This window comes from Mesitornis unicolor, unplaced genomic scaffold (assembly GCF_000695765.1).
Source record: "Mesitornis unicolor isolate BGI_N332 unplaced genomic scaffold, ASM69576v1 scaffold17313, whole genome shotgun sequence".
NCBI classification, from domain to species: Eukaryota; Metazoa; Chordata; class Aves; order Mesitornithiformes; family Mesitornithidae; genus Mesitornis; species Mesitornis unicolor.
Window position 1 is genome coordinate 33,273 of NW_010174187.1, and position 16,437 is coordinate 49,709.

The following is a 16,437-nucleotide window of genomic DNA, read 5'->3' on the forward strand; positions in this document are numbered from 1 at the left end:
GCAAATCATGGAAGGGAGCTACAAGGAATGAAATCTTAGCTGCAAGACTCAACAAATAATACCAGGTCAGGGTAGTGCTCCCTTTTACTATGTTATAGCATTTACTACGTATATTTCATACAAAAAAAGAGGTATTTTCCTGCAAACATTAATGACTCACTTGAGCTACAGCGGATAATCTGATACTGTCATTTAACTTGCTCTAGTCCTAGATTTCTCCCATTTCAAATAGGAGCAGTAGACAACTGTTTTGGAGGTACTGGGATTAGCTCATACTTTTAAGAATTCAAAAAATTCTAGTTATTTCCACTTGAGAAACTCAGATTAATGCAAATTTAACTTCTGTTACTAAACTCAGACCAGTGAGTATTATGGCAACTCATGCTACTGCAAATGCATTTTTAGCTCGTGTTTCTGATGAGATAATCCCAACACTTCCTAATAAGCTACAGGAAAGTAGTTTGTTCCAGCAAACTTGGCTGTCACATCAGATCCATGATATTGCAGTAAATAAGAGCTGCCTTTTGAGATCACAGTAAGGTCTTGTCTGTACAGACCAGACAGCAGTGGAAGGGGGTAAATAACGCTGGAAAATTATTTGAGATGTAACATGATTTTATTTTTCCACTTTTTATTCTCAAAGCAATAATTTTAAATACAATCTTTTCTTTTAAACAGGAAACTACTGTAAAACAACTTCAGTCTCCACTTCCTTTACCCACAACACTCCCGTTGCTTTCTGCAAGCATAGCGTCCACAAAAACTGTGATAGCTAATCCGGTGCTGTATTTAAACAACCACATCCACGATATTCTTTACACTATTGTGCAGATGAAATCACCACCGCATCCTAATGTTGAAGATGTCAAGGTAATGAAAAGCTTTCAGGAAATGCTAAATGAGTTTTTATAAAACGGGGAGTGAGCGTGCAAAACTAAACCGAGGTGTTTGAGTTAACTTCTCAGCACTCACTGTCACAGTATTGACCTTCTCCCTTCAGTCTGGTGATCTGAAAATGCTTGTTAACTACCTGCTTTCTGACATCTCCTTGAATCCGACTAGTTTGCTTTCATCCCTATTTTGGTCACTCTCAAGAAACTATTCCAAATGTGAATGTTCACTAAAACACTGAATTTTTGGCTCTTAAACCAACACCATCATGTAAGTTAACTACTTATCATCATTCTGGTCAAATCCTGTAGGGAGACTAATGAAAGTGGAGATGGGAGACTAAGTTATGTGACAACCTTCCATTAATATAGGTATTATAAACTTGACTCTAGCGTGAATTTCCTCAAGTGCACTGGTTTTTAAGGAATTGTGGTGAATTACTTTCTCTGACTCCATCCTCTGGGGTGAATACATTTGTTCAGATTCAGCAAATAGAGGGGAAAAAAGCCAAAGAGCCTCAGACTATGACACAGTTAATTATAATGTAAGAAGCTAAATAATTATTTTGTACATTTAGATCAGCATTCATATTCATTAAATTAATTTTAATTTCTACTGACTAATTGAAAGTAGGAAAACATTAGGAAACTGCAAGGCAGTTAATAACCCAAGCTCATTTACATCTCATTTTCTCTCTTACATCAGTTGACTCCTTCTCCATCCTGTATTATGCTACAGACGGCATCTTTCTCACTCTAAAACTCACAGTTCACATGCATTTTCTTTTAAAAGAGAATTTAGAAAGAAGAGCTGACACTTCCGAACAGCAAAACAACTATTTAGATAATCCACAGCTTTAATCTAAAGTCTAGCATTTGATAAATGGATAGATAGTAGGACAAGATGGAAATAAACACAGGGTGTATTTTAAAAAGTTTACCTTTTTAACGGTTTGACAGTACCGTTTTCCTCACGCTGTGGATTTCATTGGACTTTCCAAGAAATCCTTGCATTTCTGGAGAAACACTGGGGTGTTTCTGTTGCATTGTGAGGCAACAACGGAGTCCTGGAGACCTCTGAAAATTTATAAGCACATAAATGAGATAAAAAAGAGATTATAGATAAAACAGTCATACACTAATTACACAAACTTTTGTATTTTATCTATACTGAGCAACTACTGTGCCACTGAACTGCAATGTTCTATATTAAGTCTTCCAGGAACTATTCTATCAAATTCATTACGCACAGGACATGCTTGATCACCTCCCGTATACGCATTCATTGCGGCAGTTCTATTGGATTGACCAAGAGGTAACTGCAGTTTTTCCTAGGCAAATGAAAGGTGAAGTTTTCATGGGAAACAAAAACTTTATTAAACGATATAATGTCCATTGTGTTCAATCACCTTTTGCCATCTTTCAGGCAGCTTCATGATTCCACACTCAAAAAAAGTTCTTATCCTTTTCGGCAACAACCAGTTCCAAGAACAATTTGATATCCTCATCAGCAGTGAAGGTCTCACCGTTCAAGGTGTTTTGTACAGAATGGAGCACACCATTGTTTTATGGTTTTCAGTGCTTGATTTCGATACGTTAAGATTATCATAAAATGCCAACGGGAGTCGATCAGTACCTGTATTTTGTCGTTATCAAATTGGATTGGCCTTCCTGACCATGGTGCATCTTGAACATCAAAATCTCCAGACCAAAATTTGGCACATCAATTCTAACACTGCTGTTGGCACCTTACACATAGCATAACTTTTTCTGAGCTTGCACAGCATTTCCTAGTTTTTGAAGTAATACAGCAAAATCTTATTAAAATGTTCCTTTTGATTTTTTCCATTTTGAAATCAACACCAAGTAAGTAATTGTTAACTACAGTGTGCACTTTCTTTTTCTAAAACAAGCTTGAACTGTCAGCTGCCAGGTTTCATAACGAATTTGCAGTTTTAAATTAAGATGTCCATCTGTTAAAAAACCCCACCATTACTTTTTGGCCAACCCAATCTATTACAATGTAGTTAATTACCTTGACGTTATCTTAGAAGGTTCTGACGGCAGTCAAACGATCTTGAACAAACAGTCGTGATCTTCAAAGTACTGTGTGGTAAATTTAAAGTAACATTCAGGTCCTACTTCCTCCACTTGATTTCAAACTGGGACATTTCTGCCTAACATGTTTCCAGTGCTGTTTAGAAAGAATTGTAGTTTACTCACCTTTTAAATATAACTTGTGTAGAGCTTTTGCCTTTTTTTTTAATTTTAGGTATACACACTTCATTCTTTAGCAGCTTCCCTTTCTGCATCCATTTATCAAGCACTATGTGACAGCCACAGTTACAGGTAAAAGTGGAAGGTTTCTTACAGTCCTACTTCTCAAGCATACTTTGTGTATCCAAAATGGAAATTCTTTATGCATGTGTCTAAAAAAGGGATCAATTATCTGTGTACGGCTAGAGATCTTTAACATGCCAGATCAGTTTTACACAGATAAAGTAACACCAATCGCTCAGATTTGTTTCAATAAATAACAGGAAAATCTGGTGTTGCTGTCACTTGGGACACTTCTGGAAAATATTTGAATGCTGTTTTCCACTGCACGTTCATTGCTGAATAAGGGTGCAGGGGCAACGTTTGAGTCTAAGTGAAGTCGTGTTTCAGGCAGTTTATATTCCAAAGTGGAACTGGAAGAGAATGCTGTAAAAAAACATTACCAAATATTCTTCATAACAAATATATTATTAAATTTTCAAAAAATTGATAATGCCGCATGGAAACATTTCAAGCCTTAATAAAAAAATGTACTTTGTATAGCATGAAATTATAAAGGTCTTGACTTAGTCCTGTAGAATTTTAAACATTGCATTTTCTGATTAAAATTAGATGCATGTCTAAATAGACTATACTTTATTACAAAAATATTCTAAAGTACGTTCTCATGAGAAAATCAATCATTTGTGTTTAGCAGTCAAACAGAAGCGAATCAGTTTACAGGAATGGTTTATCAAGGACTGCTTTTGAGTGATCGGCGCAGACTGAGGACAGAAAGCATTGAAGAGCATGCGACTCCAAACTCCTCTCCTGCTCAGTGGCCTGGTGAGATAAAAACGAGGTTACTTTTAGCATCACATCTGAAAATTATCTCCCTGTCCTGTAATATGATAGATAAAATGATGATCAGTGATGGATAAGTGTTTCTGACTTAGTTCTGAAATTAATAACAGCCTTTAACTTTTTCACATACCTAATAAGAATAAACTTTCTGTATGTCAAACTCCTTGCTTGAAGAAGAAACCACAATCTTTAGGATAAACTCAATGAGTTGATAATTTGTCATCCTAAAATGTTTTCCTCCAGTCTGCCTCAACCCATGACAAAGCTATTTCTGTTAGCACTGTCTTACAGCTACGCTTCAGTTGGTTTAGCAATCAAAACAACTACTCCCCATGTACAAGCATAAATGTGGTATTCTGAGGTCAACTGTAGAAACAGAGCAGGATTTTCCTAGGCAAGCTGAACTGCCCACGGTATTTGCAGAGAAGTGCAGAAGTCCCAGACAAAACCAGGCTGTTTTAGATTTTGTTCTTTGATTTTAAGAAAAATATTAATGGTCTGTTTCATCTGAGTAAGTGTATCATGTGGCTATTAGTACATGTTTAACATAAAGTGTAGAGGTGAAACGTTTCTCTTTCCATTTGTACTCATTTAACATAGAACTTTTCCTCTTTTCTCTTTGCAGGTGTGAGTTCACTTATAAATCTCTTAAGTTCAGCTCAGGACGAAGATCAACCAAAGTTAAACATCCTACTTTGTGAAGCTGTTGTAGCTGTCTACCTGAGTCTCCTCATACACGCTCTAGCAACACATTCATGTAATGAATTATTTCGACTAGCGGCCCATCCTTTGAACAGTCGAATGTGGGCTGCTGTTTTTGGTGGAGGAGTGAAACTTCTTGTAAAACCTCGAAGGCAGTCAGAAAATATCCCAGGTACGTTGTTCTCTAGAACTCATACCAATGATTTGCGTTTTATACCTTTGAGTAACCTAGCAGGAGAAATTTCCTTCCTTTTAAAGGCAAAAACCAAGCAAGCAGAATTTAAGTATCTACTGACAAGAAAACTGTTAGAGTAGTTAAAAAGCAGAAAAAATATTAGTCTTGCAGTTGTCCTTTGTAATAGCACCCAGCATATTTTAAATTTGTCATAAAAACTGTACAGTTATTATATTGCTAATATTACTATATGATGCTTACTTGTAACACTTTTCAGGACTTTCAGTCATTATTTCTCAGGCAAAAAACAGATGGTGTAAGTCAGCGTTAGTACCTACAGTTTTCTACAAGATGAGTGTTATTGTTTAAAGACTGCAGTAACCGGCAAACAGTATTTCTGAAACCCATTTCTGGTGCAAGATATGATTTCACCTTGCACAAGACCACAGAGAAGAAATATCAACTTCAAAAATAATTGCTGTACATGTAAGCTCCAACTAAAACTAGGATTTTTGCAGTGGCAGATGAGCACGTCTTAACGCACTGCATCAGGAAAAGCAAAAGTGGAGACTGAATTCAGGCTCTGGAGACAAAGGCAAATACAACCCCTTGTTACAGATCAGACAATACGGCAAACCGTGTCACACAGACTTTCAGAACAACAGGCTTGAAACTTATGCAAAACTTAGATGTTCCATATCTGAAATACAAACCAAAACAGTAGTAAAGCAATGCACCATTATAAGTATGCACAACAGATACTTGTCATTCATGGAATAACTTCAATTCATTTAGGGCAGCTATTTTCAGATGTTAATATGAGTAACTTTATCTGAAGTCATGTCTTCATTTGAGATGTATTCTGTTTTCCTTTAACCTACAAGCTGCTACAGCTTCTGATGTTTCAGAGGATGGTAATGAAGGTTTGTAAAACCTTGCAGTGTAGATGAATGTTAGTAGTGGCTTTAAAAAAGGAGTTTGAAATATTTAGCTCGTTTGTAATAAAGTAAGTGTGATCTTCAACACTGCCTAGCCAATAAAAAACAAATTCCACATGAAAAAAAAAATTGGAAAAACAACTTCCACATAAATAATTTGATAACCATTAAGACATTTTAATTCATAACACCTTAAAATATAGGTCAGTTGTCAAAAAGCCCATCTCTCTATTCGAATTTTTGTGGCTATCTTAAGAGTTCCTTAGCTTATATTTTTAATATAAGCTTACAATTTAGTGACATTTTATATATCGCTTTTATTTCTTAATAAAATTTCTTAATTTGCATCTTAAAAAATTTTTAAGGTAAAAGCTTTTTACTTAAGAGCTACATCCTCCGAGCACTTAATCCCAGTAATATGTATTTGTCATTATATATCCAATGTATAAATTCCACAGTTACAATGAATTAAACAAGTGACCTCCTCATACGATTACACTTACTTTATTTAGGCTGGCTTTGATTTCTGAATCAGTAGAAATTAGTACTAATAACAATGGGTTTAGTTGCTTCACTTACAAAATAGAGTCATTCCTAAAGATGCAATATTAATATCAGCTTTTTGAACCACCTGAATTTAGCACCACCTCTTCCATCAGAGGAGATGGATAAACATCGTCGCCGGTTTAATATGAGAATGCTAGTACCAGGAAGACCAGTAAAGGATAGCACCGTGCCACCACCTGTACCTGCAGAAAGACCCTCTTACAAAGAAAAGTTTATCCCTCCAGAGCTCAGCATGTGGGACTATTTTATGGCAAAGGTAATTTAACTGGAAAATAGAAATCACAGTTCACGGAAGCGTTTTTCCTTCTCTGTTAAGCTTTAAATGACAAAAATAACATGAAAATGTTGAGTGCTCTTCATAGTAAGCTGCAGAATATTATCCTCATCATTAAAGATGACGAGCCTACAAGTCTATTACTTAACTTTCAAAAGAAGTCTCTTGCCAATAAGAGAGGTTGACACTTTTCCCCTCGATACTTGTTTATGTTTTAGGGAAACTTAGTTATAGGTGAAGTTGTTGTCATTTAAACTTTATGACAGCAATAACTAAAGTAAGAGCTGAGTATTAAGAGATCAGAACATTGCTTTTACAGCAGACTTTTCTTTTGCATCGCAGCCATTTCTTCCTTTATCAGACAGCGGTGTTATATACGATTCCGATGAGAGCGTTCACAGCGATGAGGAAGAGGATGATGCTTTCCTCTCTGATGTACAGATTCAGGAACACAAAGACGCCAATTCCTACAGGTTAGCAGAAGTTCCACAATTTTAGAATAATTAATGATGTCATGGGCTTATCTTTTCTTTCAAATTAAAGAAAGTACAGGTCCTCTGCACCCTCCAGTCCAAGTCAGACCATGTTAGTAATGCAGCTAGACTTATCTTATAGACTTATCTGTGGCAATAGGATTACAGAAGTGACAAATTCTCATCACAGTAACAGTTTCCCGTTTACTTGACTAAATAACCAGGATTAGGAAGTGAAAGCTGTGTGGTTTGCATTTATGAGGAAGGAGAAAAAACAAATGAAAAACCCTCATCCTCATTTTTAAACCAGAAGGAAGATGAGGTACCACACTGCCAGCTCTAGATGCTTTTGACTACTGATTTAAGCATGATCTTTAATTTTTGAGAGACTTAACATGCTTAAATGAATGCTGTGAATGCCAAACTGAAGTAATGTCTTGTCTGTATTCATCGTGATTTCATAGAGAATTTCAGGATGTGTTTCAGTGGACTCTCAATTCTCAGTCTTGCAGAGGCTCACACACGGACACTGTTATCTTGGGGAAGAGTACAGTAGCCTGGGGTTTGTAAGAGAGCAGATGCTGTCTGTTCCAGCAAGGTGCCCTCAGAGGCACCCTTAGGTTGCGTAGTTGATGCATTTCTCTACAAGTCTGGTAAAGCTCAGTAAGCCACCTACACTGTTTTTCTGATCTGTGCATTTAGTAGAAGGAGAAAAATGTTCTGCAGATAACTGTGTTAATGTTGGTTTAACACAATTAACCATTCTTTTTATACAGCTGGGCTCTTCTGCATCTGACAATGGTAAAATTAGTTCTGCACAATGTGAAGAACTTCTTTCCCATTGCTGGTCTGGAATTCACTGGTATGTTAAATTCTGCTTTACATTTTAGTTTTCAGTATAAGTGGGCTTTCTGTCAGACTTTGCCTTTTAATTTTCATTTTTAAATTTAAATAATAAATTCTTTTTTACAATTGCTAACAAGTACATTTCCTTTGAAGTTTTTTTTTTGGAGGGTGGTTGTATTGTTCGGGATGGGGGGTTGGGGGTTACACACACTGTAACTTACATGATTTTTTTCTCTAAGCCTTCCTGTCTTCATCTTTCTGTTTAGATCTCCCTGTAACATCACCATTGGGCATTGCCGTAATAAAAAACTTAGAACACTGGGAACAGATTCTTCAAGACAGGATGGACCAGTTTGAAGGCCCACCACCAAACTACATCAATACTTATCCTAGCGACCTTGGCATAGGTGCAGGACCAGCTATTCTTCGCAACAAAGCAATGCTTGAACCTGAAAACACACCGTTCAAGTAAGTCTCTTATTTCCTAGCAACAACACATTCTTTGATCATAGAAATACTAAGGAGTTAAACAGCCAAATGAAGATGTCTAGATCTTAGTTCTAGCCAATGCTTTACAGAAACCACTTTCCCATGTCCCTTTGTTCCTTCTTATGCAGCTGTCTCCTGCAGCAGCCTTTACTTATTCTGCTGCACCTTTCACAACTGCAGCAAGAAAGGAAAATAAGGAGGAAAGAGCAGAGCTTGGAGGACTACAAATCAGGGGCAATGGCTGCTGCTGGGAAGACCCTATTCAACCTCTTTTATTGTTCCTCCAGTAGCAGCTGTCTCCCACCCTACCTCAGCAATGAAAGAAGAGAGTTCTAGAATACATGCAGATGTCAGGAGGAGGAGGAAAGAAAGTTGTAGTACGGGCCTTGTAAAGCCAGTCCTGTGTTTAGACCAATGTCATGCATGCAGGTATCTTTAAATGCAGATAACGAACCATGTTTTCAACTCAAAAATAGCTTGCTTTTCTCAGTATACAACTTCAGGCTTGCTTACAATATATGACTTTGGATTTGCATGGTTGATACTGCTATAAAATATTAAAATCTTCTTAAAAACATGCACTGCTTATTTAGAAATATTTGTTCTAAAATCTGAGGCACTGAATTTTATTTGGCTCATACATGAGCTAAATGTATGAGAGCTCTTTTGAGTACTGAAAGAAACATGTAAGGGAATTCTGCAGGGCCAGCATAATTTCAATATAAAAAGCAGTTTTAGTGGAGTGCAAATAAAGACTTAAAAATCAGCAGATTAAGCTCTAGTACTAGGAAGTCAATGCACATTAAGTTACTATGGAAAAAAAAAGAAAGCAAGAAAAAATGTCTGATATTTGCCTTGAACAAATTTGAACTTAAACTTTGGTGGTTTGGTTTTTTTTCCTTGAAATTGGAATTTCATCTCAAATCATTCACAGAGTCTTGCTTTAGATTTTTTTTTCTCCCACCTTCAATTACATTGCAGCTTTTTCCTTCTTTGGGTGTCATCCAGGTCAAAGGATTATTCAGCTCTTCCAGCAAAAAGGCTCTGGCATTTTCTTGTGAAGCAAGAACTTCTTCAGGAGACTTTCATAAGATACATATTCACAAAGAAAAGAAAGCAAAGTGAGGTAAACAGAGGATGTAATGGTTTTTTGAAGCTCAGTTATAACTGTTCCTCAGTCCCTTCAGTATTTCTTTTAAATTTTTCTTTCCATTTTTCCATTGGCATTTCAGTTTCCTTCACTGAACAGTGTTTGGATTTTTTAAAATTCAACATGACTGTCATGTTGCTTATTGAAATATCAACTGAACCAATATTTTTAGACAAGACTTACCTCACCTCTCCCTTATATATTTGAGTAACGGTCCTAATGAAGATACAGAACTTTTGCAATAAGGGTAATAAGCACATAAATTTGAGTATTCATATAATATTTTTTGTGTCATATTAAAAAAGAAATTTAAATGAGCTATTACTTTGTGTATATGTATATATGCATGAGTAATATATACATATAAAAGTAATATTATATAGTAATATATAATATGGGGCTTGACGAATTGAACTGGTTACAACTGTAATGAGTTGTACCTGAAAATTTAAACCAGCGATTAAGTACCATGGGAAATAAGAGTACTATTTAGTATCTTTAAGAATTCCTGTAAGTATGGAGTTTGTGTGTGTATTACTCCTCCATTTATTTACTATATCATACATTTTGTGTTCATCTAGGAGGCATTACATTTTAAGTGAGTTTGTTTAGATTCCTGTCTTAGTTTCTGTGCCTTTTATAAAAAGTAAAAAATACATTTGTCATCATTTACTGACAGAGTGGCCTTTAAAATCTAGTTTGGAATGTTTCATTCTTTTTTTATATTTGTTTGTGCATGTGTTTTGTGTTTGTGACTGTGTGATGTTATGTAGTCTGTAGAAGATCGTGTGGAGCAGGTCAAACAAAACTGCGTAGCAGAAGATCACAAAAACAAGGTAGTATCCCTTCTCCCAAACCTCTAGCACATTCTTAAAAGTTCTGTGGAACTGGCTTTTCTTTCTCTGACGTGACTAACAGAAGCTGTATGTTCTGTGTAGTCTGTGTGGCAGGCCTTTAATCAGTGAATTAACTTTGGATGTCCTGATAATCGGGATGAGTGAACACCTTGTAAATAGCGTTGCACACACAACTTTGTGTTCCTTACACGCAAATGTAACTCTAGAGCACCAAAGAGTATGAGAAGTCTAAAGTTGAGCTTCCTAAACAATGCTGAGGCCACTGAACTTTTCTTGCATGATTTCTGTATAGATTTTTGCAGTCAGTGTATCACTACAAAACAGATTTTCATGCTAACAGAAATTTGCTAAAAATGTTTTGTAGGTTGAAGCAGATCTTGGCTACCCTGGAGGAAAAGCAAAAATAATTCACAAAGAATCAGATATGATAATGGCATTTGCAGTTAATAAGGTAAGCCTCAAATACTACAGTAAGTGCCATAAAAACATCTTACTTCTAGTTAGGATAAATTTTCTATTTGTGCTGCATAGGCAAACAGCAACGAAATTGTTTTGGCATCTACACATGATGTTCAAGAACTTGATATTTCAGCTCTGCTGGCTGCTCAGTCGTTTATATGGATTGGGGAAGAATATGACAGAGAGTCTAAAAGGTAGGATTGTTTCTTGATTAAGAGTATTGTTTTACTGTGAGGCTGCATTTATAATACCTGTGTAAGTGCAAGTGGATCATACCAAAAAATGTTAATTACTCCTCTTCAGCAGGTTTCAGATTGCTTTACAAAGGAGTGAGGAGAGGCAAAAGACTATTACTGTCTTTGTTATATACATGGTGAAACAAAGGGTTTGAGTATTTTGGGCACCCATGGTGTATAAGCTACTAAAGGAAGTGCTACGTTAAGAACACTGCAGTTTCATCACGGCAGTGTTGAGGCCAGTTGTGGTAGGTATTGCTCACTGTATCATGCAACAAACAGCCTGAATTACTGTCTCCTCCATTATGGTGCTGAGAACTGTGAACGTTTCAGCTGTGGCAAGCACTCACCTGTACCACACTCCATTGCAGAGAATAGATACACATTTTAACACATAGATCAGGAATATACTTCTCAAGACAATATACTTCTCAAGAGAGCTTATATTTTCAGCATCTATTTACCACAGTTAGGATCATCTGTTGAGGCTAATACCAGTAGCTTTGGAGCATGTAGAAGGCATTTCTACAATGTAAGTGCAGGAATTATCAATTTCTAGTCTTGTTACAATCACTTCCTCTACCCACTGCCATCAGGCTCTTGACAATGAGATAAGGAAACAGCATTGGCAGCAAAGAAACATTTCTTTAAAGCAGAACACTGCTGGTCTTTTACAGTTCTGATGATATTGACTTCCGTGGTTCTACTACAACGCTAACTCAGTCGACTGCACCATCTTTTGGAGTGAGTCAGATACAGCCCTCTGCATCTATGCCGTGGTTAGGCAGTGGTCAAACCAGCACTGGCGCTGGTGTGGTAAGTACTTCTGCTGCATGCAGCTCAGGAGACTCACTTTTTTTAGAGTATTATTTAGTAGAGAGAGACCTAGTTTGCATTAGTCATCATACTGTTAATTCAGCGGTGACATAGAAGGCCTACAATGACCAAGACATGGCCAAAAAGGTGGCCAAACTAAGCCTTTTCTTATATATTATGGCATAAAATTATTGTGATATAAAAAGAATTAGACAATCAGATTTGTTTTCTTTCTTAATGGGTACTTTGAGGAAGCACTTGGAGTTTCTGAGGACAAAGCAAAACAAACCAAGCCAACCAAAACTAAATCCTTGCATTGGGATTAATATCAAAAGCATGCACAGCACGTACTTAAGTTCTTTGTATAACAGAAGTTAATATTAACACTGTCTGAACTTTCATGTCTAACAAAGCTGTCATAAACAGACTTTTAATTACTATACTGCAACTAAACGTATTTAGAGGCTAATAATATTAGCTTAACAGGGTTTTTTTTTAACTGGGAGACACTCAGCATGTAGTAGTATAAACCAAACTGAAGACTGTGTTTGTGTGGTTTTTTTCAAAATTATCTTAATTTTTGTCTTACATGAAGCTTATTAAAAGAAATCTGAATAACGTCAAGAGAATGGCTTCACATCCAGTCCATCAGTACTGTAAGTGGATCATGCTCTTACTAGTACGGAGTAGATTATTTTCTATAAAATCCTGTAGTATTAATGAACATCCATCTTTTAATTTTAGATCTCACAGGAGCACAAGATGGTAGCGTTCGAATGTTTGAGTGGACAAGGCCACAGCAACTGGTATGCTTCCGGCAGGCTGGAAACGCCAGGGTTACAAGAATGTACTTCAATTCCCAGGGCAATAAGGTAAGTACAACTTTTATGATTTATTTATTTTATTTTTTTTAATTCATAAGGAAACATTTGGTTGTGCTGTGACTTCTAAAACGGTTTTAACCGGCGACTGTTCTGAAATCTGTGTTTCCACGTGGCAACCTTTTTAAATTAAACATTTAAAAAAATATGTTGAACTTACTTATTTTGTAGAAGCAAACTTGTATCAATCTGGGTCTTCAAGAAGTGCTTCACACTTTGTGTTCTGGCCAAGATACAGTTTTGGCAGAATGCATTACCTAGAAGATCTCTATAATACAGCCTATTAGTTGAAGAATGTAAGTGTATTTGCCAGTATAGGGGAGAGTAGAAAGAGTACAAAAGAGCTAGAAATTACTCTGAGGCACATGAAATGCAGAAAACAGAGTGGACAAAGAAAGAATCTGGAAGGAATACCCACTTCTTCATTTTTTCATGGTGCCCATTCTGTTACTTTAGCAGGTCTTATCCACATTTTACTGACAAACTATTTATCTTCATTATAGTTAAAAGCCATAAAAAGTGAATTAAAGGAGTTTAGGCATGACTGTAATATAGCTATAAAACGGCAAAAGCTCAACATTTAGAAACAGCTGGAATTATAAAGTATCTCCCAGCATACCTATTTTCAGGTAGCATAAAATCTCATTTAAGCTTCTTTAAAAAAAAATAAAAAAAATCTGTGTTTGGATTATGTTTGGAGATACTGCAATCTTAACGTCACATGGGATTCAATTTTAAGTAAAAATTAAAATGTACAAGTTGTCCCTGCTGCTTCACATGGAGGTCACTCAGGCAGGACTCATGAAACTTGACCATAGGGAGAAAAACAATTCTAATATTTCTAGAAAACATTTTGTAAAATTGTTATAGGTCTAGAATATGCCGTGTAGAATACACAGTATTAATTGTTATGCAGTTTAGTTAACAAATACAGCTCAGTCATTTTACCATTCATTACATAGTACAGTCCTACCATCATTCTTTTCATGCTTTTATGCCATGCAGTCATGCATCTTACTTTATTAAACATTTTCAAGTAGAGTCATGGAGTAATGATGCGTCTGTAAGTGCAGCATTCAACGTTAGGCTTTGAAAGATAAGCTTCCACACTTAAAGAGCTTCACTTTCCAGAAAAGTGTAGGTATGTAGGAGAGCATCGGTCATTAAATAATCATTAAACAGTCATCACTGAACTCACTTGGCTTCTAAACCAGTTTTGAACTCAACTATCATTGTTCATAGCTGATGTTCAGGCAATGGTTGGGTGTTTTAGGTGAGTTTTTTCCTGAAGTCAGCTGTTTACTGTCATGAAGTCAACATCTCATAACCCGTATATTATGCTAATATATGCGGTTCATTCCTTGTAGTGTGGTGTTGCTGATGGGGAAGGATTTCTAAGTATTTGGCAAGTAAACCAAACCACCTCAAATCCCAAGCCCTATCTGGTAAGTAAACAGATGCTTTTATTATTATCATTTTTTTATTACTATTTTTCTAGAGGAAAGTTAAGTCTTTGAGACTTCAGACAGGCCAAGAGCATAAGAGTTTCACTCTTACAATAATTTTTTATTTTGCTGCTTTTCAGTTGGCATGCTTTATCAAAACAACTGTAGACTTTCACTGATAGATCTTTGGAAAACGAATTGTACAAGAACCAGAAGCTGCAGTGTAATTACAAATACTACTTCTGCATTGATTAAACTGAAAAGCAGAGCTGACAGTAATGACTTTACGACCTCAGGACTTAGTAAAAATACACTCTTCAATTGTTTTCACTGCTTCTTAACAGTACATGAAGACCATAATTAATTTGAAACCTAGGCCATTACAATACACTATATTGTGGATTTGATTATAGTTCACTTATTTTGGTTTCTTTTTATTTTATACTGGATCTTTAATCCATTGCTCCATTCTCTGAGGTTTCAAACTGCATTTTCCATGAGTTTTTAAACTTTGTTGAAAAATCTGCTTGTGTTACGCTGTCAGTAGCATCAGACTGATGGTAACTTTTGATGCAGACTACAACTGGTAAGATTGCGTCTTTTGTGTTTGTTTTGTTTTCAATAGAGTTGGCAGTGCCACAGTAAAACCACAAGTGACTTTGCATTTATAACCTCTTCAAGTCTAGTTGCTACATCGGGACAGTCCAATGATAACAGGTGTGTTCAAAGAAACAGTGAGGAACTTCACCAACGCTACCTATTCATTTCCATTAACTCGCTAGCTCTTGTGCATTCACGTGTGGCTGACATTTTAAGGCTCAGTGTTCTAAGCTTTGTTACATCTTGAGCTTGCCAGATGATTGCTGTGAACATCATCCCTTCAGTCACTTGTTTCCCAAATTTAGTTTTTGCAAGGAATGGTCAACAGTTAACCGGTTTTTTTCAAGGTGTATTCCAGATGCAATTAGTTTGACATAATGCTGTTGTTGGGGGAGAAATACGTTCAGCAAAGTCAAGATAATTCTTTTTCTCCGAAAATAATAACTTCTACAGTTTCTTGGTACAACCTACAATTGGTACACATCTTAAAGGTAGAAAGTATAGTTCCACTAAGAAGCATAAAAGAGCACAGAAAGAACTAAAGCTCTCAACTCTTTGCCTGTGCTCTCCAGTGACTGCAGAGAGTCAAGGGCTCCTTGTTCAGTTGTGCCTCCTAGGCTTTGACATGAAATGTGAATGCTTTCTGAGTCATGTCACCCCAGGAACCACTTAGCAACAGGCCATCACGATTTTTTTTTCCCCCCTCAGAAATGTGTGCCTCTGGGACACTTTGGTTTCCTCTGGTAACAGTCTTATACATGGTAAGTACTGCAATGAAAATTAAACTTCTGCGTCTTATTGACTACAGAAATGTAGCAAGTGTGTGCATCTGGGGCAAGAGGAAGGATTTGCACTGGATGTGTTGCACACCAATGCATGCACCAGAACTTGTACAGTCTCCAGCACGATGTTAATCTAGATGTCGCACTAGAAAAGTATGTACAAAGGAACGTCATATGCAGAACTGGCTTTGTGGCAGTGTTAATGAAGTCCGAAATATGGGAACACAGGCTTGAAAAGAATTTAACAGCTGACTAATTAAGGCTGCATTATTGAACCCTTATGTGCATGCAGGCGTTCACTTCAACTGGCACTGTCTTCATTAATACATCCAGTACTCTGTCGAAGCACAGAGGAAAAGACAGTTGTAGATAACAGTAGAAGCAACTCCTGTCTGCTGTCCTTGTCTTTCAGCACTTGGTCTGGATTCTTAAAAAGATGTTTGTGTCTATTCACAAGTTCAATAATTTCATCTTTACTTAACGAATTAAAGCAAAAACATGTTGCACTATGAAAAATGCACGCAAATCCAAATATCATATCCTGGGTTTTTAAAAGAGCTTTTAAAAAGAGTTTTTAAAAATTTCAACCATCATAAACATCTGCAAATAACTTTAGTACTAGAATAAGCAATAGGTGCATGCTGAGATTCATATCTTAAAATGAGCAGATTACACAGTTCAGCCTCATTTTAAAGAATTGTGTCAGGGCTCCTATGAAAAATAGGTGATGAAATTAG

The 16,437-nt window shown here is 36.4% G+C and overlaps 1 protein-coding gene across 3 annotated transcripts in view; it reads left to right on the forward strand.

Annotated features, from left to right (window-relative positions):
* DMXL2 (Dmx-like 2) overlaps positions 1 to 16,437 on the forward strand; it is a 43,606-nt gene that overhangs the window by 25,300 nt on the left and 1,869 nt on the right. For 2 of the 3 annotated variants that reach the window (XM_010180973.1, XM_010180974.1), the window contains 17 exons: positions 679 to 870; positions 3,163 to 3,239; positions 3,865 to 3,992; positions 4,636 to 4,884; positions 6,467 to 6,648; positions 7,009 to 7,139; positions 7,916 to 8,001; positions 8,252 to 8,453; positions 9,483 to 9,600; positions 10,846 to 10,932; positions 11,013 to 11,134; positions 11,854 to 11,992; positions 12,588 to 12,648; positions 12,737 to 12,864; positions 14,241 to 14,318; positions 14,944 to 15,035; positions 15,627 to 15,679. In XM_010180973.1, coding sequence (XP_010179275.1) covers positions 679 to 870; positions 3,163 to 3,239; positions 3,865 to 3,992; positions 4,636 to 4,884; positions 6,467 to 6,648; positions 7,009 to 7,139; positions 7,916 to 8,001; positions 8,252 to 8,453; positions 9,483 to 9,600; positions 10,846 to 10,932; positions 11,013 to 11,134; positions 11,854 to 11,992; positions 12,588 to 12,648; positions 12,737 to 12,864; positions 14,241 to 14,318; positions 14,944 to 15,035; positions 15,627 to 15,679 — 2,125 coding nt within the window. Of the gene's footprint in view, positions 1 to 678; positions 871 to 3,162; positions 3,240 to 3,861; positions 3,993 to 4,635; positions 4,885 to 6,466; positions 6,649 to 7,008; positions 7,140 to 7,915; positions 8,002 to 8,251; positions 8,454 to 9,482; positions 9,601 to 10,845; positions 10,933 to 11,012; positions 11,135 to 11,853; positions 11,993 to 12,587; positions 12,649 to 12,736; positions 12,865 to 14,240; positions 14,319 to 14,943; positions 15,036 to 15,626; positions 15,680 to 16,437 lie in introns of all 3 variants that reach the window. The other variant, XM_010180972.1, reaches the window with a different exon arrangement.